This window comes from Epinephelus lanceolatus, chromosome 5 (assembly GCF_041903045.1).
Source record: "Epinephelus lanceolatus isolate andai-2023 chromosome 5, ASM4190304v1, whole genome shotgun sequence".
NCBI lineage: Eukaryota > Metazoa > Chordata > Actinopteri > Perciformes > Serranidae > Epinephelus > Epinephelus lanceolatus.
In genome coordinates, this window is record NC_135738.1 from 15,277,283 (window position 1) to 15,304,729 (window position 27,447).

General features: G+C 41.0%; 1 protein-coding gene across 1 annotated transcript in view; it reads left to right on the top strand.

The window, feature by feature from the left end:
* The window catches only part of nell2a (neural EGFL like 2a), a 130,306-nt gene that overhangs the window by 28,810 nt on the left and 74,049 nt on the right, over nucleotides 1-27,447 (top strand). Inside the window, exons 10-12 of the mRNA XM_033635465.2 lie at nucleotides 2,765-2,856; nucleotides 5,090-5,195; nucleotides 7,090-7,218. Of these exons, the coding sequence (XP_033491356.1) occupies nucleotides 2,765-2,856; nucleotides 5,090-5,195; nucleotides 7,090-7,218 (327 nt within the window). The remainder of the gene's footprint in view (nucleotides 1-2,764; nucleotides 2,857-5,089; nucleotides 5,196-7,089; nucleotides 7,219-27,447) is intronic.

Sequence of the window (27,447 nt, forward strand, 5' to 3'; positions counted from 1 at the left end):
CCAGATTTAGAGCACACATCACGCCTCCACAAGGGCTGCCTGACAATTGACCAGGCCTCTGCTGTGTTGCTAAGCTACCTCCTAACATGCCTCTTGAGATGAGTCCATCCTTTTGCATATACATGGACCAATCAATTATTCACTAGCTGGCTTCAAAACACAGATGGCCACCAGTCACACAGACATGAGCCAGTAAATCTTGGGATTGCTGCATGTGATGTAAAGTAGTTCCTATTTATGGCAGACATGTTGGGGCTGGGAGAAAAGTGTAGACGTGCGTAGAAATGTTTAATACCGGAGATGATGCGCGCTCTAAGTGGCGATAGTGTCGTCTAAGTGACCATTTTTTAACTTTTGAGCCTTCGTGTGTTCTTGCTGGATAAATAATTCTGTTTCATCACATATCTACATAGAGGATCTGTTTTTTTTTTTTTTTTACACAAGCCTCTGAGTTCAGCAATGAACTCTTATTAGCCTCCTCACCGCAGCACTCTGCATCTCATATTCTCTCAATTCCCCTCTCAATAAAAATGGATTTTAGAGGATATTAGCTTTCCTCACCCCATTATTCTTCTGGTATTAACCCAAATGAAACTTAAAGAAACGTAATGGATTTGCTTTTAAGAAGCCCGACAGAGCTGCCTGTTAATGTATAGAACAAAGGAATTAATTAGCTTAATTCAGTATTAATAAGAGCGTTGTCACCTGCGACAGTTACAGAGCATATGAATGACAGAAAATTACAGTACGCTTTATGCGTGTATATTTCCTAGTAGCTCCCGCTGCACATCTTGTGCAAGCTTACTTCACTCGATAACTTTCTCACCACACACTCCCACACACTGCTGCCGTTGCTCTCCTGCTTCCCTTGCAAAGCAAATAATAGACAAGATTTAAGTCTTTATCAGCAAGAAACCATTAGTCTTCGATTCTAATCAGCTTGCGTCGGCATCATTCCCACTGACCCATGGGTCGCGGCTGCAGCACAGGGGTTTTAAAATATGACTCCAAACCTGCTGCTGCGTTACACAAATATAAACACGTAGCTGGTAATCCCCTTAAACTCAACACCCCTGTGCTCACTTATCTCAACGAGGTAGACAAACACACAGCTAATTACGCATGCTCTGGCTTTGGGAGAGAAGAGTGCTGCAAGTTTCCTCACTACAAAGACATGATTCGCTCTCCAAATTAAAGCCTTATCTGGCAGCACAAGGCCTTGCAGGGAGGAGTTCTGAGTCTGTGGTTTTTTTTTCCTGTTTTTTTTTTTTGATGGTCTGTCAAGTACAACGTCAAATGGCTGTTTCAGAAGTCCTCTGCTTTCATGATACACCGCTTTGTGATAGGGCCTGACCTGCAGTGTCAATCATTTCTCTTCCTCATATCAGTCTGAATCTGTCTGACCCCAGCCGCTCATCAAACACAGACGTCCTGCCCATGTGATTATTTTTGCGCCCCTCCCGCCCTGGAATTATATGAAACGGATTCTCCTCAGTGCTGCAGTGAGGAGCGCTCTCTCTCTCTCCACGTGTTAATTATTTCATTACTTCCTTAGTTGCTTAATTGGGTTTGATATGCTTGATTTGGTTTGAGTCCATTTACCTGAGGACTTTTAAGAAGCTGTAAATAACAAGGACAGATTGTATCATACATGTAAAACAGTCCTGTTAGATAAGACCCCTGCTGGTCCGACAGTGGTCACAAAGAGGAGGAGATTTGGGTTAAGTATGAATATATTTGGGGGGGACGGTGGGATGAAAATGTGTGTAATTTATTTGAGAAGTTGCTTATTAAATCGCTTGACAAAATAGAATTGATTATGAATCTATTAATTGGGTAATAAATCAAGTAATTTGCTGTTGTTTTGTAAATTAATACAAAGATCTCACATTGGAATCTGGGACATGATGTATTTGTCATATTTTTTTACATTTCATAGACAAGACAATTAATCTTTTTTTGTTGTGAACAAAAAACAATAAAACTATATCGAATTAAACTGAGAATTTCTTCAACAACAGATTTAAATCACATAACATATATAAATCTTAAAGCAATGCTTCACCCACAAAATGATCATTTGTATATCAGTCACTCGCCCTGTGAATTTGCTTCTGTTTTTCTTGCATGCCTCCACGGTGAATAAAGAATCCCCCCAAAAAAGTAGAAACTTTGCAAGGAATTGGAGTCAAAGGAGGCAGCATTTGACAAAACTATATCAAAACATCCATTTACAAACCCTCACACATCCCCTGCAGTATAATCTAAGTCTCATTTATCCATTCATATGCTCAGTACTTCCCAAACATGAAACATGCATTTTCGCAAAAACGTTGCTATTTAAAACAATTCAGCATAAACAGTCTCAAACACAGACGAGCAGCGCGCCTGGGTGAATGTGTACATTTGAACTCTGCTCAGTGGAAGGCACGAGCAGAGTTTTGTAGTACTATTATTTTACTGCAGGAGTTTCTGTAAGTTCTCTGCAAGTTCAACGTCACATGTTGATGATTAACTGATATACAAATGATTATTTGTGGATGAAGTATTCCTTTAAGCTTCTGACAGCAACATGCATTTTAAATGTATTCCATCACAACATTCTTGGAGGGGTTATTTCATGTATTGCATTCACATGCCTTAAGATAAGATAAAACAATCTATGATATGAATGAAATGTGTTATTTTATGTGTATGTTTATCTTTGATGCGTCTGTGTGTTTATCTGCGCGTACGCTGATGATGTTTCTGTGTCTCCTACCAGCTGTCTGCTTGTTTGGTGGGAGAGAACTGGTGGAGGGGGATCAGAAGGCTGTGCGCGACTCCTCTGGCAGGTGCCTGCTGTTTGAATGCAGGGTAAGTCATGTCAGCGCTCACACATACAGTACACCTAGAGAGAGAAAGCGCGCACTTTCACATACTTATTCAAAATGATTTTATCAATCTCCCGCAGGAAGAGACACCACAATAACTCATGTAACCAAGCACTTCAGCTCTGATCATTTCCATGTAGCGGCACATGACAGCTCACTAAATACTCACTCCACAGTTACCTTGGCCCAACCTGAGAGGATAAATCAAGTCTCGATGAGCCAGCGTGTGAGATCGTCCACTTCAGCTGAATATCATTGATCTGGCTTGTCAGCGTTTTCTTTGTCGTGTAAAGAAATTGGGCAGATCCCTCTAATTAAGTTTACATTTGCAGAGCAGAACAGTGTACCTGTCAATCACAGAATGCCACAGCCATTCTTCAGAACCAATCATCAGATACCACAGTGGTCCCAAATGACAGTCATTTCCCAATTATTCAGAGTATTTGCTTTTGTCTGCCTGGCACACCAGATGGGTGGGTCGCTCACTTTTGGGAGTAATTCACTTGATGACATTATGCCAGGCAGGCCCAATCAATCACAGAAAAGTGATTTGAAGTTTTTAATCACCCAACTCAATCGTATCAACCGGCTCCTCCATGAATTCTGCAAAGCTCCATTAGAATCTGCAGTTTCAGACAGCTGTCTGGCTTGCTTGCCCACACCTGGCCCATCTGTAGTCCCAGCTAACTGACTGGCAGTCCCAGGCAGATCAAAGAAATGGGGACGGGGAGTGCTGTCAGTCAGCCCCACTGCTGCAGACTCCTGCAGGCTTCCCCTGACAGCTGCTTGTCACGCCTCTGATCTTCTGTCTGCCTGCTGGCTGCAGGAGGGGGTGCAAGTTTCGGGTGGTGGGTGGCAAGAAGTAGACGGTGCAGCTTGTTTGGAAAGTTGTTTGGGGACTTTTAGGGGAAGTTGGCCCAGAATTTCATGCGAGCATACTCTGTGTACCATATGGAGATGGTAAATGGCATTGCATTTGTATAGCGGTTTATAGTCCTGCGACCACTCAAAGCTGTTTGACAGTACATGCCATGTTCAGTCATCCACACACACATTCATAATTTGGTGGCGGAGGATACCATACTGCAGAGCCATCAGGAGCAATTTGGGGATCAGCGTGGGCACTTAAACATGCAGACTGGAGGAGCCAGGGATCGAACTGCCAGTCTTCCAGTTAGTGGAGTAGTTACACCTCCTGAGCCACAACTAGGGCTCGATATCATTTAAAAAGTCACAATACCAGGATTTGATACCCATTTTTTTTGCCACCACCGCTTCTCCCCATCAAAATGATTCTTACAGGAATACATTTTGAATTATTTAAACATTTATTAGCTAACTGTACTGCAACTCCATCAAATACACCACACTTGACTTCACCTGACCACAGACTGTATGGGTTGTAGCTTATGTGGTAGTGAGCCAATCATACATCACATTGAATTGAATGCTTGCAGTGATTTAGCTGCAAACAAAACCATACAACAAACATTTTTGTCTGGATGTGAGTACAAAAAGGATCAAATGCAGCTATCATTTGACTGGAGAAGTTTCAATACTACTTGGTACAACGTATTCAGTCGATATCTTAAAGGTGTCAAGTACGGATACCCAGCCTGAGCCACAGCCGCCCCAAGCACAAGTTGAGGTCATGACACCTTATGGATCTGTAGACCGAGTGGCTTTAAGATTATCCTTAAGTAAAATATTTGTGCACTACCAACAGAGGGAAGAAGCCTATTGTCTTTGTCCAACTGCGTTTAGTGTTAATGACTTTAAATTAGCATCAGTCAGAGGGACAGAGATGAGATCATTAGAGAGACCTGCCAAAGGCATGCTGGGAAAAGGAACCCCCTAATCAGGTTTTACACTCTGACTAAACACACATGCAGGGATAATCCAGAAGATTGATTCACTGTTTGTATAATAAAGATGCGTCATGAATCATGATGTAACTCATTGAGGATAGCAGGAGGAGAGAAGAAGACAGCTTTTATTTCCTTCCTAGAAGTAGTTTGGGAAAAAACTGCTATTGACCAATGGGTAATTGGTTTGTAATGAACACACAGGGGGGGCAGACAGAGTGGGAGAGTGAAAGAGGAAACACAATAGATGAATAATTACCTTTATAATTACATCCAGGCCCTTAGCAAATGAAGGGGGGCAGAGTGGACCTGAGAGGTGGCTCATGAGGATTGTTTCTCTGCCCATCACAGGACAGGACCATGCATCGAGTTGTCCCCAGTGAGCCTTGTCCCGAGCTCAACTGTGCAGAGTCGGAGCAGATCACTTTGAATGACAGATGCTGCAAAGTCTGCAGAGGTATGACGGAACATAACATCTTCCTATATAACATTAATGTTATGCCTTTTTATATTATGTTTTTATGTTGGAATATGATTATTCATTAAACATAGAAGTTATTTTCTCATTTTACAGGTTGTGTGGCAAAAACTTAAGTCAGTTGCCTGTAAAGTAGCAGGTCATTGAAAAATATGCAATAATACAAAGCATCTGTGATTTGTATCCAGTATTCTTATGATTTATTTCTCTTAAAGGGACCTATTATGCTTTCCCTTATTCCCTGTCATATATATAATGTCGGATGTTCATTTTTAAATGTGGCAAAAGTTTCAAATTTTAAGGTGAACGTATTTAAAAGTAATCCCTGTGAGGAAAATCCTCAGGCTTCAGACCATTCTGAATCCTCTGTTTTCAAGGTTTATTTCTACTTTTGAGACAAGCTGACGCCAGTTTGTGAATTCTTTATATGGTAATCTGCTTCAGGCACACTACTGCAAGTGTTTATGTAGCCTAAACTATACACTGCTACATGTAGCTACATGCTAACATCAGGGAAACATGAATCTTGTGTTGCTGATGTTGTTAGTCCAGCTGTGAAGATTTTTGTTTAGAAGTTTTTATTGGTGATTTTTTTCACAGCACAAAGTGGTGCTGTTTACTGTTACAGTTGTCACCTGGCTGCAAGTACACTGCCACATGTAGCTACAAGCTAATGTCAGGAAAAAATGTTATCTTGGTTTTTCCCGGTTTCAGATCATATACCTGCTGGAAAATATCTGGCTGTGAAGATTTTCATTTGGTAATTTTTTTATGGTTGAAAGTGCGGCTTTATGGCATCACAGTATTCGCCAGGCTGTAATGATAGTACAAAGAAGACAAGAGCGAGAGTGCAGATATGGAAGATCTGGAAATGCTGACCAGTCAGGGCAGACTGGGTTTTTTCTTGGGAGGGCTCAAAGAGACAGGCGCTAAAATGGAGTATCTCAGAGAGAGGGTGAATACAGGTGTTCCAACACAGCCAGTGTGAGGAAAATAAAGTGTTTTTTGAGCATGCAAACATTTTCTAGTAGAAACCCAAAATACAAGCGTAAACCTGAAAATGAGCATAATAGGTCCCGTTTAAAGGGAGTCTTTGCCAATTTGGATGTGTAAATGAACTGTCGTAATGGCTCTCTGGCTGTTGCTTGAACTACATTTGTACATCCACATTTTTGCATGCCTGCCATTACAGACACAAAGAGCGTACAAGTGGATCAAGAGAAACACCTGCCTCCACGCCCCTCAAATGTAGATCAAACTCAGATCAGACAGTAAAGCTAAGCAGGGTTGATCAAATATGAACCAAGATTCCGTTACTGCGTTGCCCATTTTTCACCTAAATGTCTTCAGAAACATATTTTAGTGCACTGTATAAATGTAATTGGAGATTGTTTGCTATGAGCCACCCACCATTATTTGCTGTGGAAAATGCCCCAAGCTGGCATCCAACAACTACCAGTGCAAGCGTTTACTCGTCTGGTGCAGTGCAGTGCATTCTGGTAGTTGTACGTTTTCTACCTCTTGAGCAAAAGCAAATGCCACAGCCTTTTTCCTCTGTTTCCTCTTGTCATAAAGCACCAATTTAAAAGTATTTGTGTCTGTCAACTGTATAGGCAGTCTAGTTTTATTAAAAAAACAACTTCCCAGCAGTGAAATTCTTCTTTAAGATCATTAAGTCAGACGCTTCAGAATGAAATACATCAAATTAGTGTCATTTTGTCCTAATACGCCGGAAAAAAGCCGCAGTGTGGCTGCTCAGAGAAAAGACTGCGATACTGTGACATAACCTTTCCACCAGCCCTGTATGCGTCCATCACTCCTCTCCTCTTCTCTCCTCTGGGTCTCAACCTTTTCCTCTCGTTGCCTCCTGCAGGTCATGACTTCTGCTCAGAGGGCCACGGCTGCGTGGAGCACTCCGACTGTGTGAACCTGGAGGCAGGAGACTGCTGTGTTTGTAAGGATGGCTTCCGCCCACTGCGGGACGATAATGCCTACTGTGAAGGTACAGCATGGCTCTGAATAACAAACCGTGACTTTTAGCTCAAGTTTATTTGCCCTCCCAGAGTGGATATGTGGTGTTTTTTTGTGATTGTGCCCATGGCGCATCAAAGGGGTCATAAGAGAAATCTGTTCTTTGCCTTTTAGGAGACCATGGATGTTATTTTTCAGTGTTATTTTTACACTGAAGATTTTACAGTTGTCATGGTGCTCTGCCTGCTCGGTCTCAGCCTGGTTTGATTCACTTTTATGAAATGAACTCAGAGATATTACACATATCTTCAGCATGACAGCGGCAGGCACATATGCCTCCATCACAAAATCATTACAGACAAGGAGAAAAACATGTTTGACCTTGAAAAACCATGGTGTACATGTGTAACATATGTATCTGTATATATAATGAGTTTATTTCCTTTAGCCATGCCCATATAAGCACAAACAACACCTTGCCCCAACCTTAAACAATAATACAAGCGATTTCTTTTAAATATTTATTACCATTTTCGTTGTTTCTTTTCCTCCTGCCGGGGTCATCTCACAGTAAGCATAGGAAGAGATGTGATGGCTTATTTTCCACCTTTCAGACTTAAGTGTTTTCTTCTTTTCATTCTGGAACAATATAAAGAACTTCCACAGACTTGCTTCAGGCCCAGGTTGGATAATCCAGCACAATACACTTTTAGTTATATTTCTTTGTTCTTGGATTTTTATTTTAATTAACATGTCACATTACTCTGCTGATCTGACACCTAAAAGAATTCCCTCCAAAAAACGTAATTGTCACTGTAGTGCCGTGTTTTTATATTTGGCCTACTTTTGTTAGTTTGACTGCATTTTAAATGAAACAACTGAGTGTTTAAAACAGAAATACGCACACAGTGAATTGTAAATGTAGACATTTTCTAAATACCCATGAAAACACTTTGTTGAATTCATGCATTTATCGCGTAATCCTTTTGTGATGGCAAACTGTAATCCCCTCATTATGTGTGTCCACGACACACAGTAACTGCTTTTCAGAACGCTTTTTGAGAGACTAATGTTTGTCCTCTCAGTCAGTTGATCAGTGTGCAATATAGAAACATGCTCAAGGCCTTCGTCTTTGCATGTACTTAGTGTCACCCTGCTAGGGGAGTGATTACTCTCATGGCATCTATCATCACTGAGGTCATTCACTACTTATTGCCAATAACGCTGTGGCTACATTGAAAACAACGGATGCGGACTGTACACAGAGTGGCTGCTGCAACACTACTCCTCCACTCTAAAGGCAGGGTTACACATGCACGAAATTAGCATTAGCGAATACTCACCACATTTACTTCCATTCAATATGAGTAAAGTGCCGAATAAAACTTTTGCTTTCGGTGGCAAGCAAATCGCATCTTTGCATTGCGTGGAGTTCAGCTTTGGTGACCTTTGACCAGCAAAGTCTCAGTCTCAACACTTAGCAAAGACATATGTGTGGTGAAGACACACCTGCTGATATTGAATGATATTGGCAATGAAACATACAAACTGCCCCACGTAAGAGATGCTGCCTGGCTGGCAGTGAGTTAGGAGACAGCCGTGGAATGTAAGAAAATGGAAAATGTACCAATGACATCATATTTCCTGGTTTTATTTATTGTCAAGTTAGCTAACATTAGCTAGCAAGCTGTCTTCCATGTGCGTCATACTCGGCACTGGCAACATTCAGCATGAAAATCGCCCCAGCAGGTGATTGTCACTCACCTGCATTCGCTCATGTGTGACTGTGCAACATGTAAGTGGTGCATTTTAGCTGCAAAAATCCATTCTACAAATGTAAAAATAGGCCAGTCCTCTTTTCTTACACAAGGTGTACACAGCCCTGTTACACAGAAATGGCTCTTAAAGTGTCTATATATATAAAGTACCAATATACATAAAATGACGTAATAATAATGGCAACAACAAGTTGATAATATATCTTAATTTTAAATCAGTATTTCCCATCAATTTATTATTATCTTACCATCGACATTTATTTTGCCAGTACCAGCTGGTGGTTGCTTAGTAACTTTATCACTTACAAAGCGTACTATAGGCTGTGTAGTATGAATGTTGACTCATCCATAGTACACAAACTTGATGAAAAAGTTCAAGTTTCCCAGCGCTGGCTCCAAAACTAAAGAGCAATCCCACACAATCCCAACGAAATCTTACTGTCTTGTTTTTCTTGTTACTCACACAATCCTACCCTGTATGTGTGCCGCAGGTGTAGTGAGCAAAAAGATACGTTCCAAGGCACATCTGCTTTACGAAAGGTGTGTACCTGTTGCGTCTTCAATGTCGCCAAAGTGTAAGGCCCAGATATCTTCAGCAGAGTCCTGCACAGGTCCATTTTTGAAAACCCCCACCCACCCATACCCGTAAAGCTCAGTACCAAAAGCAGCCGTTACCTATCATTACGTCTAAGTCAAAGCCACATCTGCCTGCACCCATTAGTAAAAGTCCCGTGGCCCGACTTGCACATGTGATTAAACACATAAAGGCTACATTACGGAGGAAAAGTCTCTTTCACTCGTTGCACTCGATGCCGGGATGGCGAACACGTTCTGCACAATCACTGCCAGGTTAGAAAACATTTTAGCATGCTCCTTCCACCGCCATAAAACCTCAGAAGGATCCACCTTGGGTTTCTTGAGCTCACTGTAGGCTGTAACCTCATCCGTGGGCTGCAAAGTGTCATCTCTGGAGTCCTCTGAGTCGATGACAAATGTGGAGATGGGGTCAAAGGTTCAACTTGCGTCACTGACTTTTAAAATAAAAGGAAAGGGAAAGGAAAGGTGATTTAGATGTCAAAATATTACACAAATACTGCACATCTTTTTTAGTTATTCCGAAAAATCCAACTGTCTCAGATGCAGGTGCATTGGAAAATATTGCTTCGGTCCTTGAACAGAAAATCCCGCACACTGCTCTTGCTCAGCTTCACAATTTATTTGTAACACTTGAAATTGTGATGCTGAGCAAGAGCAGTGTGAGGGATTTTCTGTTTAACGGCTTTTTTCTGAAAATGAAAAGATATATTTTTGTTCTCATCAGCTGCCAGCCGGCATGTAGTTCATTTTTACCTGTGCCCGTACCTGTATTTTGACCTATTACACAGCTTCTGGGGGGTTACCTGACCCGGTGCAGGACTCTGATCTCCCCCATGTTGCACTTTAAAGTGAAACCAAATGTGATTGATTATATCAGCACTGCTCTCTTATAGAAACAATGTTTCACTTGATAGCCTTTAAAATGTCCCACATTACATGATTGAAAAACATGCGCTATACCTCATTGAGCAGGTCATTTCACGTTTATAGTGAAGCTCTGAAAAACCTGCACAGAGTTCAAACGTTCACACACTAAATTGATGGTGCTCCAGCCGAATTCCTCCCATCACATCTTTACTGAATTCTACCAGATGCATCGTTAAAAAATGATAACTATCATCTCCAATGCTATCCTGCAGTAAAATATGTAGTAAACATCGTGTCATAGCTGCTACCCTCTGCATCTCTGGTATTAATGAGCAAACATGGCATCAAAGTTATTCAGATTCGTCTGCATATGACCTTGACAGCTGCCTTGTCAATATACAGCCTTCTTGATCTTCCTCCTGCATTGTGTGTGTGTGTGTGTGCAGTTTTTAGGGCATCTGTTTGTGAGTACATGCCTTGGCCTGTTTTTTTTTTTTTATCTACAGTCTACACACACACACCCTGTAATATATTTTCTGTCACCTTCATCAAGATGAGGTTTAAGTGTCAGTTGAGCTGCAGAGCGTTTTGTTACTGTAACCGGGGTGCTAAATGAAAGAGTAGCAGTTCACAGCTTCTGCAGCCCTCACATGTATTTACAGATATGCGCAGTTGTCCAGGTAATTAGACGGTCTCAGGGAATCTGCATAATTGAAGATACTATCTGTGTTAAATTAATGGGAAATTATGCTGTTGGTTGTAGGTTTTGATCAAATGGCAAAATGCTGGCCCCATTTACCATAACAGTGTTAAATAATGGTCTCTCTGAACACATCATTTAGACAGTGGTGGAAAGTAATTAACATTTACCCAAGCACAGTGCTAAAGCACGACTCTGAGGCCCTTGTAGTTTTTTCTCTTTCATGCTAATTTAAATTTACTATATATAGCGTACTCCACTGCATAGCAGATCTTCTTCAGATGCAGTGTTTTTACTGAATTACATTCATTTGACAGCTCCCCTAATTACTTTGCAGATTAAGATTTTATAGACAAAACATCTGTGAGAAAATGCCTTGATTTTCCGAGGGTATAGTATAAGTGGTTGAAAATTAGCTACACCTCAACCAACACCTTGAAACTGTTGCTTATTTGTATAATAAAATACATATAATGATTTAACGCTTAAAAACAGGAGCAATCCCGCATGTGTGCTTTTGCTTTTGCCACTTAAGTCAATTTTGCTGATAATCTAAATTTAAACTTTTCCATTTTTGAATGCAGGTATTTTGATTGTAATGCAGTTTTGTTTTTTTTGCATTGCAGTGTTGTTGCTTTTATTTTAAAGCTGCACTAATCAATACTGACAGTTCATTATTGCTTCATTATCTCTCAGCTCATTGTTTCAGTTCACTTTCACCACTTTCATCAACACATTTTCCACTTTCAGCAGGCAAAGGTTTAAAGTGAAAACCCTCTGTTAAACCGACTGTACACTTCTACTGTACAACACAGCAACTAGCTGGTGAACATAAGGGATCATTAAGCAGCTGAAGAGCTAGATATTTCCCTCAGGAGTTGGTGGATCTGAAAGCAGAGCTTGAAGGAGGGAATATTGGACCTACATTTATCATGTGTCCAGAAACACGACTTCCAAATGGAAGCTAATGCTCTCTGTGTCTGCTGGATATGGAAATAGGCAACTGCTAAAACATACACCATAGCAACTTTATAATGTTGGCGCAATGCAATGATCGTCCGCCATAAAATACCATCTGTCTCCATCTAAGCAGTGCTCACACATGGTTCCAAATTTAGTTGGCACCAAGTTTGGAAGAGATACTGAATAAGTAAGAAACATTAACATTTTCTATGGCCTCCATGCAGCTTTCCAATGTTTACTGGCCTGTTTGTGGCGTCTTTATAGAAAAGAAGTGTCGCACAATCTGGCGCCATATGCATTTCTTTTATTTTGATGATGATGATGTTTCGGCCTTTGGGCCTTCGTCAAGACCAACCATCATACTGAGATGCAGGTACACTGATTTGTTATATAGGCCACACCTTTGTCACACAGCTGATAATGATTAGATGATCATGCTACACCATGAGGTTGAGCAAATAACAAATCAAAGGTCCGCGTACACAGCTCTAGTCTACTGGCAATGGGAAAGCAGCTTATCGCTTATTTTTAATGGTTTTTTCCTCCTTTAAAAACTCATATACACCCCTTAATTTTGGTGGGAAAAGGACATGAGGTTCTGTCCATTGTTTGATTGAAAACTCTTTATTTATTTGATTTAACATGTGCAATTGTTGTCTGGTCACTAACACAGTGCTACAGTGCTACAACCAGCGTGGCATTTGTAGCACTGTGTTAGTGCTACAAATGCCACGCTGTAGCACTAACACAGTGCTACAAATAAGCATTTCTATTCTAACCAGCGTGGCATTTGTAGCACTGTGTTAGTGCTACAGCGTGGCATTTGTAGCACTAACACAGTGCTACAAATGCCACGCTGGTTAGAATAGAAATGCTTATTTGAGATAGGTCTAAGTCCAGATACAATGGCATCTGGAGACTCGTGGGATGGAGAGAGATGGCTGGTTAAAAAGGGGGATGCATTTTAGCCATTTGGCTAACACGGGATGGCTTCCCCACTCAAATCACCTACTGATTATAGGAACCCAATCTTAACACAGATAACTCCAGAGACATGCAATTGTGCAGTCAACATTATCTTCATAAAGATAAGTTAAAGCAAAAACTTTACTGTTTCCACTTTAATTGGTCCTGAGTCAAGGCTAGATTTTTGTTCCGCTCGCACATTAAAATTGCTTTGCCCTTAAAATGTGCTGAAAACAACCATTCAACATTCTAATAGACTTCTTTCCAGCTCAGTTGCTTTTTGTTCCATTGTTATCACGTGTAATATCCAAGGTCCCAAACATTTCAAGCAATTCATTGTTGTAGAAATAAGCATAGAACAACCCATTCCATTACCAGTGTGAAACTAAGTACAAGCAGACAGACTTGTGCCTCCAACATCAACACTTCAGACCCACACCTATTCATCTCGAGAGCAGCCTGACTTTCGCTATGAAATTGGATGGCAGTGTTTGTGGTGAGTGTTTGCATCAGAGACCGCACAGTGAAACCTGAAATTGACTCAATTTGCTGATGGAGTTCTCTCAAAAGCAATTGATTTTATGTGTGTCTCTGTAACTTACTTACTACATGATTGTGTTTGTGTCCTGTGTGGAAAATGAAAGAAAGTGTCTTGCCAAAACACAGAGGATCCTGCAGATTGAGAGAGTGTCTTCATATAATAGGTACACTACTTTGTGGCTGCAAGGAGATGTACAGAAAGATGAGTGAAATCGGCTGCTTTCAATTCTAGATGAGCTTTGTGCCGGCGAGATGAGATGAGAAGTCCGACTTAGATGCAATTTTGTGTATTGAACACAGCAGAGATATCATAAAGCAGAATCACATAGAGGCCTGCAGGAACATAGGTTTTTATTTACACACACCCATGCCCACACAAAAAACGTTTTTTGGGGTCTTGTCAGACGTAATGACAAACATCACAAAAAGCAGAGACAGATACTAGCTCTTTAAAACATTCCTAGGTCAGAGATGGGCCTAAAATAGCCGATGAGATCACTTCTGTGTAAATTTTTCATAGAAGCAGCAGTAGGGAAAACCCAGGGGGATACTAGCCCTGCCTTTGTGTAAGTCTGTGTGTGTATGTGTGCAGGTGCATGTCTGTGTGTGTTTGAGTGCCAAGTTCTCCAACAGAAAAAAAGAGCCCAGTTATTTCTCCGTCCTATCCTCCCGGTGCAGTCAGCCTGAAGGCCTATTTTGCTACATGCGTGCGTGTGTTTAGGACGGAATTAGACAGAGGGGCGAGCAGTGGAGAAGTGACAGACTGTGTGATTGTCTCTAAATTGAACAATCAGTATAGTTCAACGTGTTGAGATAATACCATTATTCATCTCAGCATTGTAGAGGACTGCAGACAGAGAGACATTTCCCATTGTTGTCTGGTTCTGAAATGCCCTACTTTAGAAAGTCTCCGTCAGGATTGCTCAAAAAGAAGGGCTGCTCGGGTGTTTTGTGTTGCATCCATATGGGAAATGTGAAATACAAAATGATATCCTGTAAAATCGAGGAAATGGAAAGAGACAAAGCATGCACAGGATTTTATTTTGATAGAAAGCATATCCTAGATAGTGTTATTTTACCAACTCAGTTTATCAGGGCTGGTGCACATTACTTGAGTTATGATTTCTGTGTACCACATTTAGATAGATAGTGTTAGACAGTTTGATAACAACATGAACATTAAAGGGTTGGTTCACCCAAATTACAACTAAGCATTTTTACGTCATGTCAAGCCATTAGGCCTTGGTACTGACCTCAGTTCTTTTAAAGGTATCAACTGAATTTCATCTGTACTACCAACTACTGACTCATGTTAAATCCATCTGTGCCAAACACCTACTTGAAAGCGCATCTGGGTTAGAAAGTCAAGTTTACACGAGGGGTGGAAGTGCCGTGAAGTGCCCCAACACCTGGAAGCCAACTGCGGAGCACTGCAGGCCACTCCATCGGCTTGAAAGCGTACCAACGCTATTGCTACAGAGCTGATCTGCTGCGATTATTTCGGCATCTGGCCTATTTTACTTTCTGTATCATTTTAGTAATAGCTAGTCACTGCTAGAAAAGCACATACACACATCGTTTGGGGCAAGGTGGTTATAAAACTCATGCTGTGTCTCAAATCGTGCTCTTCTGTACTTACACTTACTATTTTGAGTGCATAAGTGCGTTCACACTGAGAAGTATGGAAAAATGCAGTGCACTATGAGTACCCAGATGGTGCGCTCAAAACGGTCAAGAAGTTGAGTGTGGAACTATGGACACTTCTCGCCCTCAATGGTTGCCATCTTGGCTACGTAGCGGAAGAGGAGGGGCCACTTTTCAAACTGGAAATAGAGGCCAAGGACTGTGCGACTGTGAATGTCGCTGCATTGTAAAAATACATGTGTTTTTTGCACTAAGCTCCACTATACTGTTGTCGGGTATAAGCCAGCAGTATGTTTATTGGGTTAATTTAGCGGTCTGTAATTATTTGGTACCGCGAACGATAATGCGAATGCTAATGCTAGTTTGCTAACTAGCTAATTTGCTTTCGTCATTTCCGGTGAGTGCACAACGGCCGTGTTTGGTTTGAGACAACACTACGCTGTCGAAATTTGCGCACTACGCCAGTGAGTACATAGTGCACATAGTATACTACATAGAAGTGTACTAATGGAAGTATGTGATTTGAAACACACCATCAGTCTAAGCTGTCTGAAGTCAGTCTGTTTCTGGTCTTGACGTTCTGATAAAATCAAACGTGTATTGTATATTATCGTAACTTTTTAGTTTTGACTCATGCAAGTAGTGAAGTTCAGTGACGTGAATATTGTTGGCAACCAATAGCTGTTCTCTCTTCAGCACCAAACAAGAACCAGCAAACTGGGTAGACAGTTAACATGGAGGGGACTCCAAGGAGCCGCAAGAATGTGGGCAAGACTCTCTTCGTATGAACTGTGGAAAAGGAGGAGAAATTGGTGGAGCTGTTGAGTGAACAAGAGTCTGTGTTTAATTCAGCAGTTATGTGTACCACCAACCAGCACTTATTTAATGACAAATCTCAAATTTTGAAATGGCTTTCCTCTCATTCCCACAGTCTCCTCCCACTAACATAGTATAGCTAACCAATGTGGGCTGGTTGCTGAGGTGACAAAATTCAAACTAGGTTTATACGTAAATACAATTTATTTTTATGGATAATATTGATGTCAATTTGACAAGAATACTGTCGACATGTGACGCCTTCTGTCTTGTGTTTCTGGAGTTATGTGTTTTTGTGGACACATAAGGAATTGTTGGTAGGTCGTATTTCTTGAAGGGAGTTTGGTGTAATATTGGCGTAATGTTTTCTACCAGGAGCCAGATGGAAATAATTTTAAAAGGAATGTAATTTTAGTCTTGCATGTAGTAACGCTGCAAAGTCTTCTAAGGCATAACATGCACAGGCTGATGATTTGCTGTATTTTTATTTCCAACAAATCACACACAGTCCATCATTCAGTACTGCCTGACTTCCTGGACTGTGTGTCACATTCAGCTCCAAACCCATTACATCATACTGAAGATAATTATAAAAACAGAGCAGTTTCCATTTTATAAAAGGGTCAGTAATCTCCTGAAACAGCTGGACACCGAAGTTTAAAGCAGACGTTACTCAAACTGGACTAAAATGTGCAGTTGCTGGGGACTATTTTCAGCTGTGGATTATTAAACATTTAGTTTTCTGGTACGTATTCAGAGCACCAGGATGATGTATGTGGGATTGACTCAAAATAAACTACAGTGCCCATTTTCACCATAATGAAAGCCAGAGCATTCCTCGTGTGTGTGTGGTTCATTGAAGTGTTTTTAATAGATTTTAGGACATTAATTGAGCTCTGTGGCACGGAGCAATAAGTCATATCAGGCCTTGACTTCACAGGTGGTACTTGTTAGCAGAATCAATTAATTGTTGGTTTTGGTTGAGATTAAACAGTCAGCGTTAACTGGAAAAAAACTCCAGTCTGCTTTCACACAGAGTGGTTTTACCACCTCTAAGCCACATCTGAGTGTCTTTGTGCTTTTGTGTGCGCATATTGTGTGCGAACATGGACTGTTTGATTGCCGCTGCTGTCTTTTGAATGTCACAAGGTGGCAGCAGGCTAATTGGCACTGACTGAAGAGCACGGCCTACTCCAAAACCCAATCACTGCCGGGATGAGCCTCAAGCCTCTGGGCTCCCCACCTGCTCAGGCCCTGACCTCCCACACACACACACACACACACACACACACACACACACACACACACACACACAGATGAATCACACACATGTACACACAGGCAAACATATACACATTCTGACTGGCTGTGTGTGCTCATAGACACCTCACCTCTGTGACCCCGTTGAAATGTCACCCAAAACAGACAATCCCACCATCATCCAGACAGTCTCCCCCCAGTGTAAATAACAGTATCTGAGCACTGCTTAACCAATGTCCTTCAAATGCCACATAGCAGAAGTCTCCTTTCTGCTCCTTTTCCAGATGGGATCACAGTTAATTCATTGACTGCTTTATACTGAGGTGGGGGTTTCTTCATTTCACATGCAAACGTCCGTGACTGCTGGATGATTCTGCTGTACATACTTAAAAAGCGTGTTTATACCTGGTTTTAACATGTGTCTCAGGTGATCAATCACAAGTGGACAGTGCTTAATACAAGTATAACAGACCACCAAGATGTATTGTGATCCCATCAGTCAAACCACTTGTAGGTCTGGAACGCATTTGACCACATATCTTATGCAGTGTAAATGCTAAAAGACGACATCATCAAGGTGATGGTGTGCTAACGCTCTACAATTTGCGGATTTATGACGTGTTACATGAAGTGTTGCGTGATGGTCCATTGTTTTGCCCAGTGGAAGGAGACATGTTGGCTTCTGCTGACAGCGGTATCTTCAGCTGTATCGACACACCTGCTAACATGACTGGCAAGCATGCTAACAAGCAGCTAGCAGAAGTGTTGATGCAATAATAACTGTGCATGTGGCCCTGTGACCTCCTAGCATAAGTGCTGCAGGCAATAACAAAATCTGAACACAAGTGGTGAGCTGGAGATGCATGATAAACAGGTGTGAATAGCGATGTGTCTTGGCTGTCCACCTGTGTTCAGATCACTGTAATGCATGTTAATACCAGGTGTGAACAGGCTCTCTGTCATGATTAAGGTGTCATAGGTTTTGTGTAGGAAAAATTAAATAAATGAAGTACATGAAGAAAAACCCATAGACAAGATCAAAGTACATTTACTCATTATAGTTCTTAAATACAGTTTTCAGGTCCTTGCACTTTATTTTAACTGACAAACCTGCAGGACTTTTACTTGCACTGTAATATATTTTCCATGGTGGTGCTGCTACTTGTACTTCAGTGAAAGCAGTTGTTTATTGCTATATTATTGTGAGGAACTGAATATCGAAACATCTCATCGATGAATTAAGAATTATATAATGTAATTTAATCCTGACTAAAAATGGTCATCCTTGACCAATAGTCGTCATTTAGGGCCATTAGTCGACAAGTTGTCCACATGTTTACAATATTAATTGAATGATTAAATTATAAATTTTGGGCGGGGCAACACAATGGTTTGAGTTGAAGGTGTGAGAAAGAATAGTATCAGTAACATTGTTAACACTGTGCTACATTACAGAGAAATACAAAACCGTACTAATGAACCTTCATTAATATAGGCCTATATTTTATCTACAAGTGCACGTCACACACTGAGCGAGCTGCCTGTTAATGACGCTGTGGGCTAATGGGCATGTAGCTACTTCCATGTTTCATATGATACGTCATGTTTGTAGTCGACCAATGAAGATGAGTTTACATATCACCTTGGGTTCGTCCTTCACCTTCTCAAAATGATCCCACACTTTGGATTTCCTGCCCGACATGTTGTTAACTAGCCTGTGGAATAACCGCAGGTACCAGCCCTGGAAAATAACCTGACTCCTGTCTGACTGCTGAGCGTGGCCACTTCCTGTGTCTGTCCTTTCAAAATAAATTCCCACATGGTCCAGTCATATAGGTTTTGATTTCCTTTGACAAGATGCAGCTTCTAATAGAGTTTCACATTGAATTTTTTTTCCTGCAACTTGGCAACCAATGAAATCTTGCTGACTAATGACCTTTCTGGGTGACTTATGTTTGGCTGACTATTAGGGGGCAGCCCTAAATGCCATACAGTTGAATTTTAAAATGTAGTTGAGCTCCTTGGTGGAAGGGTCACCTCACCCAGCTATTTTCTTGCATTTCACCTATTAAAGGAGCACTTCACCCACAAAATGACTCCTTGTAAATCAGGTAGTCATGCCTTGTTCCCTTAAATTTGTGAACATTGTTTTTCTTAAATGGCTCTACGGAAAAAACAACGAACATATTGATTATTGTTTCGCTGGGGACTGCATTTAACAACAGCAAAACTATATCAAAACAGCCATTTACAAACTCAAACAAGTAAGTATCTGAGTCTGGCTGTGAAGAGAACATAGATAAGTTTCAATTTCAGTTGTGTTTTAAATAGTAAGGTTTTGATACAAATGGCCATTTTGTAGGTGAAGAATTCCTTTAATAAAAACCTCTTAGTTTCATCTCAATGATTGCCTGCTCCAGATATAATCAAAAATATTCAATAAAAAATTACATATACACTCAGGAATGACTATAATAAGACTAAATTGCCTCTCGATTTATTAATTTTATTTATCTATTTATTTATTTTTTCTCTTCCTCTTTGTCTTTCAGTTTGTGGGTGGGTTGGGGAAGGGGTTTGGAGTTGTGTGTTTGTGTTTTCATGTATATCTTATTGAATTGAAAGCTGAAAAAATAAAATATTCTAAAAAAATTATTCAATAAAAACTCTCTGCAAACAGTAGGCAAGGCAATTTCATTTATAAAACACAGTTTATCACAAGTAAACCCAGTGTGCTTTACATCAATATGTATGCAGCAATGAGTAACATACACAGACACATATCATCAAAAAAAGAAGAGGCAACAAAAACAAAAGAGGAGAAAAAAAACACATGGCAACACATGCATTATTGAACCAAGTGTGATCTTGTCTTGGTGAGGCAAATTCATTTGTATAGCGCCTTTCAGCAACAAGGCAATTTGAGGGCTTTACATAAGACATAAAGATTTTAAGAGAAGAACACAAGGCAACATAAAAAGATACACCTAATATGATTTTAAAAAGGAAGTGTTAACGTATAAATAAGCTAAAATAGAATGAGACAGATCAAACAGAATAAAAATTACACTGCAGTGCGAGATATGAATAAATACTCCCAAGTTTACCTTTTATAAAATGCAGTGGTAAACAAATGTTCTGAGAGAGAGCTGCGGAGTACGAGCCTGTCACAGAGCTCTGATAGCTGTGTGTGCTGCATGTTACTCACTGTTTAGACCTCTGGCCCACAGTCTGCACTCAGTCACAGATTGACTAGTGATGGATGATGACGCTTCATCGATTTATGCCTGGTGGAAAATCTTCCCCAGTTAAATGCGAACCGTGATGGAGCGCAAAACCTCATTCATGCCGCCGCGTGTAAATAAGGCCGTTTTGTCTATGAGATGCATCAGGCTTCATTTGAGGCATGCCAGAATCGAAGTGTGCTAAGTGCATGTTTAATGTGACATATGGACACACACCCCCACAGACACTTGATGTAGTCATTCAAGGGCTTGTGGATGTTTGGAAGGATCCACGTTTGGATGGAAGTTTATGTGGAAATTTTCAGGCTGTCGTGTTGAATATGCAGGGACTGTGTGAACGCATTGACAAGAAAAATACATTGACACACTTGCAATTCCACCAGCAGACACACACACACCGTCTTGGTTTGTCTTTCCACTGGTCCACCAATCAACAATGCTGGTTTGGTTGAATTAAACCCTTAATTCACCCAGTTAGATGAGAAAATACTGTAAGAGGAGTGAAAGGGAAGTCAGACATCAGAGAATCAGTGAGGGAAAACAGTGTGTACAGGCAGCATATTTTCACATCTTACACTGTGAACACAAGTTTATTTATTTAATTATTATTAATATTAAGGTTATTTAGGGTTTATTTTGACCAAAATAAAGTTAGTGATTGTGAAAAGATGAACTTAGATGTTTTTTTGTGAGTTTTTGTTTCTGTCGACTTTGAATGTCTGTTTTACAAGGATGACATCATTGTTTATTTAAATGGAGTCTGGTGGGTTTGGCAATGGTGATTTCGGGGCTGTTTGTAGCTAAGCCAAAAGAATCTAACTCTCTAACAAAGAGGTGTATCCTTGTAGGGATACTTTCCATAATTTTGTCAGACATTCAGAAGAACAGTCTGAGCTTGTTGTGGCAAAAACAACCACTTGTAGTGGATGTACATTAATGGTGCATATGTTCTGAGTACTTACATTGTAGCTTGTTTTGTGGCTGCTGGCTGCAGGGCTTAAGCTCAATACTGGACCAGTTTCAAAAATTGTTGTTCCCATTTGCATTGGGTTGGGTACCTGTGTTTACCCGGCAGTTGGCCTGAGAAAAAGGTGATTTAAAGGTGGTATTTTGTCTTAATTTCATTTCCAGGTTCAGTTCTGGTTTAAACAAAGAACATGTGGGTAGGGTTATAGGTGTTGGATGATGAATTTATTAAAATAAAATGACAATAATTTTGATTTGATTGAGTGTGTTAACGTTTTAATCCTCTGACTGCTGACTTTGTGTGCCAGCTTTGTCTTCCAGCCAGCTGGAATATGAGAGCCATTTCAGTCAGGTGCATTACCACAGGCCCATTAACAAGGCTTGATCAGTTCCTGTTTTTTCATATCTTAATACCTTCCTGGCATTTCACCAGGGTATATGGTATATGATGGTGTAAGTATGTGGCGCCACAACCCCCGCCCCACACCCCCAGAATTGCTACGTTCCACTGGTCATCTTAAGAAATAACAAATGCACACTCTCAGGAATCCCAAGGGAAACCCTTTCAAAACCATGTGACGTCTGCTATGATGACCACTTCATTCACAAATTTGGACCCGTGTCAAAATGCGCTACTCACAAGCCAATCAGTGGAACAAATTGCACCCAAACAGTCACAAACAAACAGTCACATAACACATACTAAAAATATACAGTACAGGCCAAAAGTTTGGACACACCTTCTCATTCAATGCGTTTTCTTTATTTTCATGACTATTTACATTGTAGATTCTCACTGAAGGCATCAAAACTATGAATGAACACATGTGGAGTTATGTACTTAACAAAAAAAGGTGAAATAACTGAAAACATGTTTTATATTCTAGTTTCTTCAAAATAGCCACCCTTTGCTCTGATTACTGCTTTGCACACTCTTGGCATTCTCTCGATGAGCTTCAAGAGGTAGTCACCTGAAATGGTTTCCCAACAGTCTTGAAGGAGTTCCCAGAGGTGTTTAGCACTTGTTGGCCCCTTTGCCTTCACTCTGCGGTCCAGCTCACCCCAAACCATCTGGATTGGGTTCAGGTCCGGTGACTGTGGAGGCCAGGTCATCTGCCGCAGCACTCCATCACTCTCCTTCTTGGTCAAATAGCCCTTACACAGCCTGGAGGTGTGTTTGGGGTCATTGTCCTGTTGAAAAATAAATGATCGTCCAACTAAACGCAAACCGGATGGGATGGCATGTCGCTGCAGGATGCTGTGGTAGCCATGCTGGTTCAGTGTGCCTTCAATTTTGAATAAATCCCCAACAGTGTCACCAGCAAAACACCCCCACACCATCACACCTCCTCCTCCATGCTTCACAGTGGGAACCAGGCATGTGGAATCCATCCATTCACCTTTTCTGCGTCTCACAAAGACACGGCGGTTGGAACCAAAGATCTCAAATTTGGACTCATCAGACCAAAGCACAGATTTCCACTGGTCTAATGTCCATTCCTTGTGTTTCTTGGCCCAAACAAATCTCTTCTGCTTGTTGCCTCTCCTTAGCAGTGGTTTCCTAGCAGCTATTTGACCATGAAGGCCTGATTCGCGCAGTCTCCTCTTAACAGTTATTGTAGAGATGGGTCTGCTGCTAGAACTCTGTGTGGCATTCATCTGGTCTCTGATCTGAGCTGCTGTTAACTTGCGATTTTTTGAGGCTGGTGACTCGGATGAACTTATCCTCAGAAGCAGAGGTGACTCTTGGTCTTCCTTTCCTGGGTCGGTCCTCATGTGTGCCAGTTTCGTTGTAGCGCTTGATGGTTTTTGCGACTCCACTTGGGGACACATTTAAAGTTTTTGCAATTTTCCGGACTGACTGACCTTCATTTCTTAAAGTAATGATGGCCACTGGTTTTTCTTTAGTTAGCTGATTGGTTCTTGCCATAATATGAATTTTAACAGTTGTCCAATAGGGCTGTCGGCTGTGTATTAACCTGACTTCTGCACAACACAACCGATGGTCCCAACCCCATTGATAAAGCAAGAAATTCCACTAATTAACCCTGATAAGGCACACCTGTGAAGTGGAAACCATTTCAGGTGACTACCTCTTGAAGCTCATTGAGAGAATGCCAAGAGTGTGCAAAGCAGTAATCAGAGCAAAGGGTGGCTATTTTGAAGAAACTAGAATATAAAACATGTTTTCAGTTATTTCGCCTTTTTTTGTTAAGTACATAACTCCACATGTGTTCATTCATAGTTTTGATGCCTTCAGTGAGAATCTACAATGTAAATAGTCATGAAAATAAAGAAAACGCATTGAATGAGAAGGTGTGTCCAAACTTTTGGCCTGTACTGTATATCCACAAAAACGGGCCAAAGGACAGACGAGCCCCCTGTTTGTCATGACCTGGCTCGAGAGCCATGACAAAAAAGAGGGAGACACAGTCTGAAGGCAAAACAATGAATAATTTATTTGCATAAAAAGAATAATTTTAAACGCAGGAAACACAAAAACAAACCAAAGTAACAATAACATGTGTTCATCAGTAGAATCAGTGGTGTCTGCATGGGTGCTGCGTGTACTGTGGGGTGTTGAAAGTGAGAAACTAACAAACAATGCGTTGAGGGAAGAAAGCGTGTCAGTCAGAGTGAAAGGGTTTTAGAGTCTGAGGGCACCAGGCCCAGATGATCCTGGCAGGGACAATCACTCTGCCCACGAGGTAGCCTACCTGCTGCATGAAAGAAACAGAACACAATAGATAAAAAGGTCAGAGGACCGTTACAATGCAGAGAACGGTATATATTAACCCTACACCTTTTGAATCCAATCACCAGTCTAAGCTCAATTGGCTTGTTGATGCTTGTTGTTGCTCACCATGAGTCATACTTCATTCAAGCTAGACAGAAGCAAGTTTTTGTTAGCCCTTTATTTATTTATTTATTTAGTCCACTGTTCCAACCATCACCAGCTCTGCTTTGGTCGCAATAACCCCTTAATGCGCCAAGTTAGATGTGAAAATATGGTCATTTTCCCCTGCAGTCTCTCTGCTCTTGCTGGCCGGCTGTGTACAGTCCTGTAATGTTATCCCTACCACAGGCAGTCGCTTCTTAGCTCAGCTGCCTTTTCCATGAGTAGAGACTGACCTTTGGTGCAATACATCCTCATTCAGCCTCTCAGTATTAGTGTAATAGAAAGATGAGCATCTGTATTTCTATTGAAAATCATGCTGGCTGGGTTTCTAAATACCCTGGTGCACTGCAATACTGTGAAACTGCCCAAGCCTAACGTTAACTGTGGATATGTGCTGCTCAGTATTATGAGAATAAGCAAAAAATGTTTATTGTATTTTCTGAATTACCTTCATTTTAAAATATCACTTCTTAGTTTCACTTGTAAAGAAAGTCCCAAAATGATCACTGACCAAATTAGCTGTACAAAGTGTGTTTATTATAGGATTTGTGGTTTTGGGTTAGGTCGCAGATCTTGTTCTGGCGGGTCAGGTTGCAGAACTAATCGGTCATATATGCCACTGGTGGTCGGGGCAGTATTGCAAATCGCAGTGCTGGTTCAGGAGCTTGTCTTAAAAATCAGACCCTTGCAGTTCCCATTAGTCACTTAGAGACAAAAACATGGGAAAATACACTTAAAGCTAAACCTAACCTTGCTCTAACCTTTACCCAAATCTTTATGCTACAGTTGTATGATGTATGTTACGGGGACTTGGGTTTGGTCCCCAAAAGGAAGGTGAGTCCCCACAATGTGACTGTGTGACCAGATTTATGTCACCACAACATGAATAATACATGTAATACACGTACACTCAAACACACACAGAAGCACACACACACACACACACACACACACACACTACACAATCCTACTCCTCCACCTTTTCCTTATTTGATGTTCATTGTTCTAAGCCAGGTAGCAGGCTTCTAAGTGTTTACAGTGATTGATCACAGTGTGAGTGTCTGGTATTTAGACAATGACTGCGCTCTCAGTATGCAGATTTTCACTCTTGTTGCTTCCTAATGGGATTCTTTCCACTCACTCATCTTAATTGGCTCCTGCTCCTGTTCAAATTGGCAGTGACGTTTTGCATATTTGTTTGGGGTCTTTTTACAGGCTGTTTATTTAGAAGTGATTGTCCAATTTGGTAAGTAGAAAAGATATCAAAAATAATTTGCTGTTAAAAAACTCTGTAGTTCATGTTTAGATAATGGCTTGGAAAAGACACTACGCTACATTTCAAAGAAACTCATTTTGTCTGATTTTTTTTTTTCTCATTATTTCCATTAAAGCACGTATGAAAATGATCATTGTCCCGAAGGATTGTCTCAATAAAGGAGCAAGCTGATTAAAAAACACCCCACTCCTTTGTCAATTACAGCAATTTTCTTCTAAATGAAAGAATGAGGAGAGGTTTTAGACTAATTTCGCTTGTTGAACTGCCGTTCCCGGACACACCCTGCAATACAACTTGAGGCATCACACTGTGCTAATAGCCCTAAATACCCCCGCCCTCAGCAAATAGCATAAAAGGTGAATCTTCTCCTGCACTGTGAACAAAACAAGAAATTTCAAGATATCATTTTAGCCCTGCTAACTAAATGAATAATCAACTAATTTAAAACCCAATCAGTGGATTCACTGATATGTTGCAACCCTAATTAAAACCTGAGATTTTAGAAAAGAAAAAGAAAAAGAGAAAAGAGATTTCTGGAAGAAAAAAATTACATGTGCAATATCACTGTTTCAAATAAATACAGTTAAATTTTAAAGGAACAGTTCAGTGTTTTGGAAAAGAAGCTTGTGCATTCTTGATTAGAGTTCAGTGCACTCTTACATCTGTCCGTTAATATGAAGCTACTGCCTCCAGCCAGTTAACTTAGCATAAAGACTGAAAACAGGGGGAAACAGCTAACCTGACCTCTAAAGGCCCAAATGCACTGCAACCGTCCAATGCACGCATTTTGAACTGCACCTGTTGTTTTAAATGGCCAAAAACGCACCAAAAGCATTGAAGAAGCACGTCAAGCTGCTTTGTATCTCTGCTCTGACTTTGATTGTGGAGCGTCAAATGAGGACTCAGTGACCATAACTGTTTGGGAAAATTAAACTAAAAGGAATAAAGAGGTCATTTTTCCTCCAGAGGACAATAAAGGCCCGCTGACTGTTTACTGTTACTATGGCAACAGCTCACAGCAGATGTTAACTCTAGCCCCTTTTACACTGCCAGATTTTCCGCGAATGTTGGGCCGTTTTGCCGGCAAGCTGAGAGTGTTTAGACACACAGAGCTGGATTGGCGAGTTGATCTGAGGTACCCAATTTTCCATCTCGTAGGGTAGACATATTGGCGGAACCCTTTAGTTTAAACAGACTGAGGCGGCCTTCCGCAACGGGAGGGGCTGTTGAAGGTTTATGGGAGGAGCTGTTGATGACATACACGTGTGACCCACTGGTGGTGGATAAACAGGAAACAGCTGATAACAGGAATTAGCGAGCAGCTAGTAGCAAGAGGGAAGCACAAACCTGACAGACACTGTAAAGATGAGCAACTGGGGAGACAAGGAATTGCGCACCCTCCTTGCCCTCGCAAACGAAGAGGCCACTAACCGTCAGATGACGGGAAGGGTGAAGCACGGGCCGACTTATGAGAGAATCGCCGAAGGACTTACGTCACTGTTTCAACACACGCTGAGCTACATGTTTTGTTACTTGCTCACGCCCCCCATTGCCCTGAAAAAGGCACATTCTGTATAAACAAAAGTAGGTAGGCGGCATTTTGCCGTACTCCCCGATTTTGTTTTTATACTGCCAATGCTGAAAAAAGACTGATTGGGCTTTCCTGCAAATTTGCACAATTCCTATCTAAAAAGGGCTTCTGTTAGCTTAAAAATGTATGAACAATACAAATGTAATTCTGCA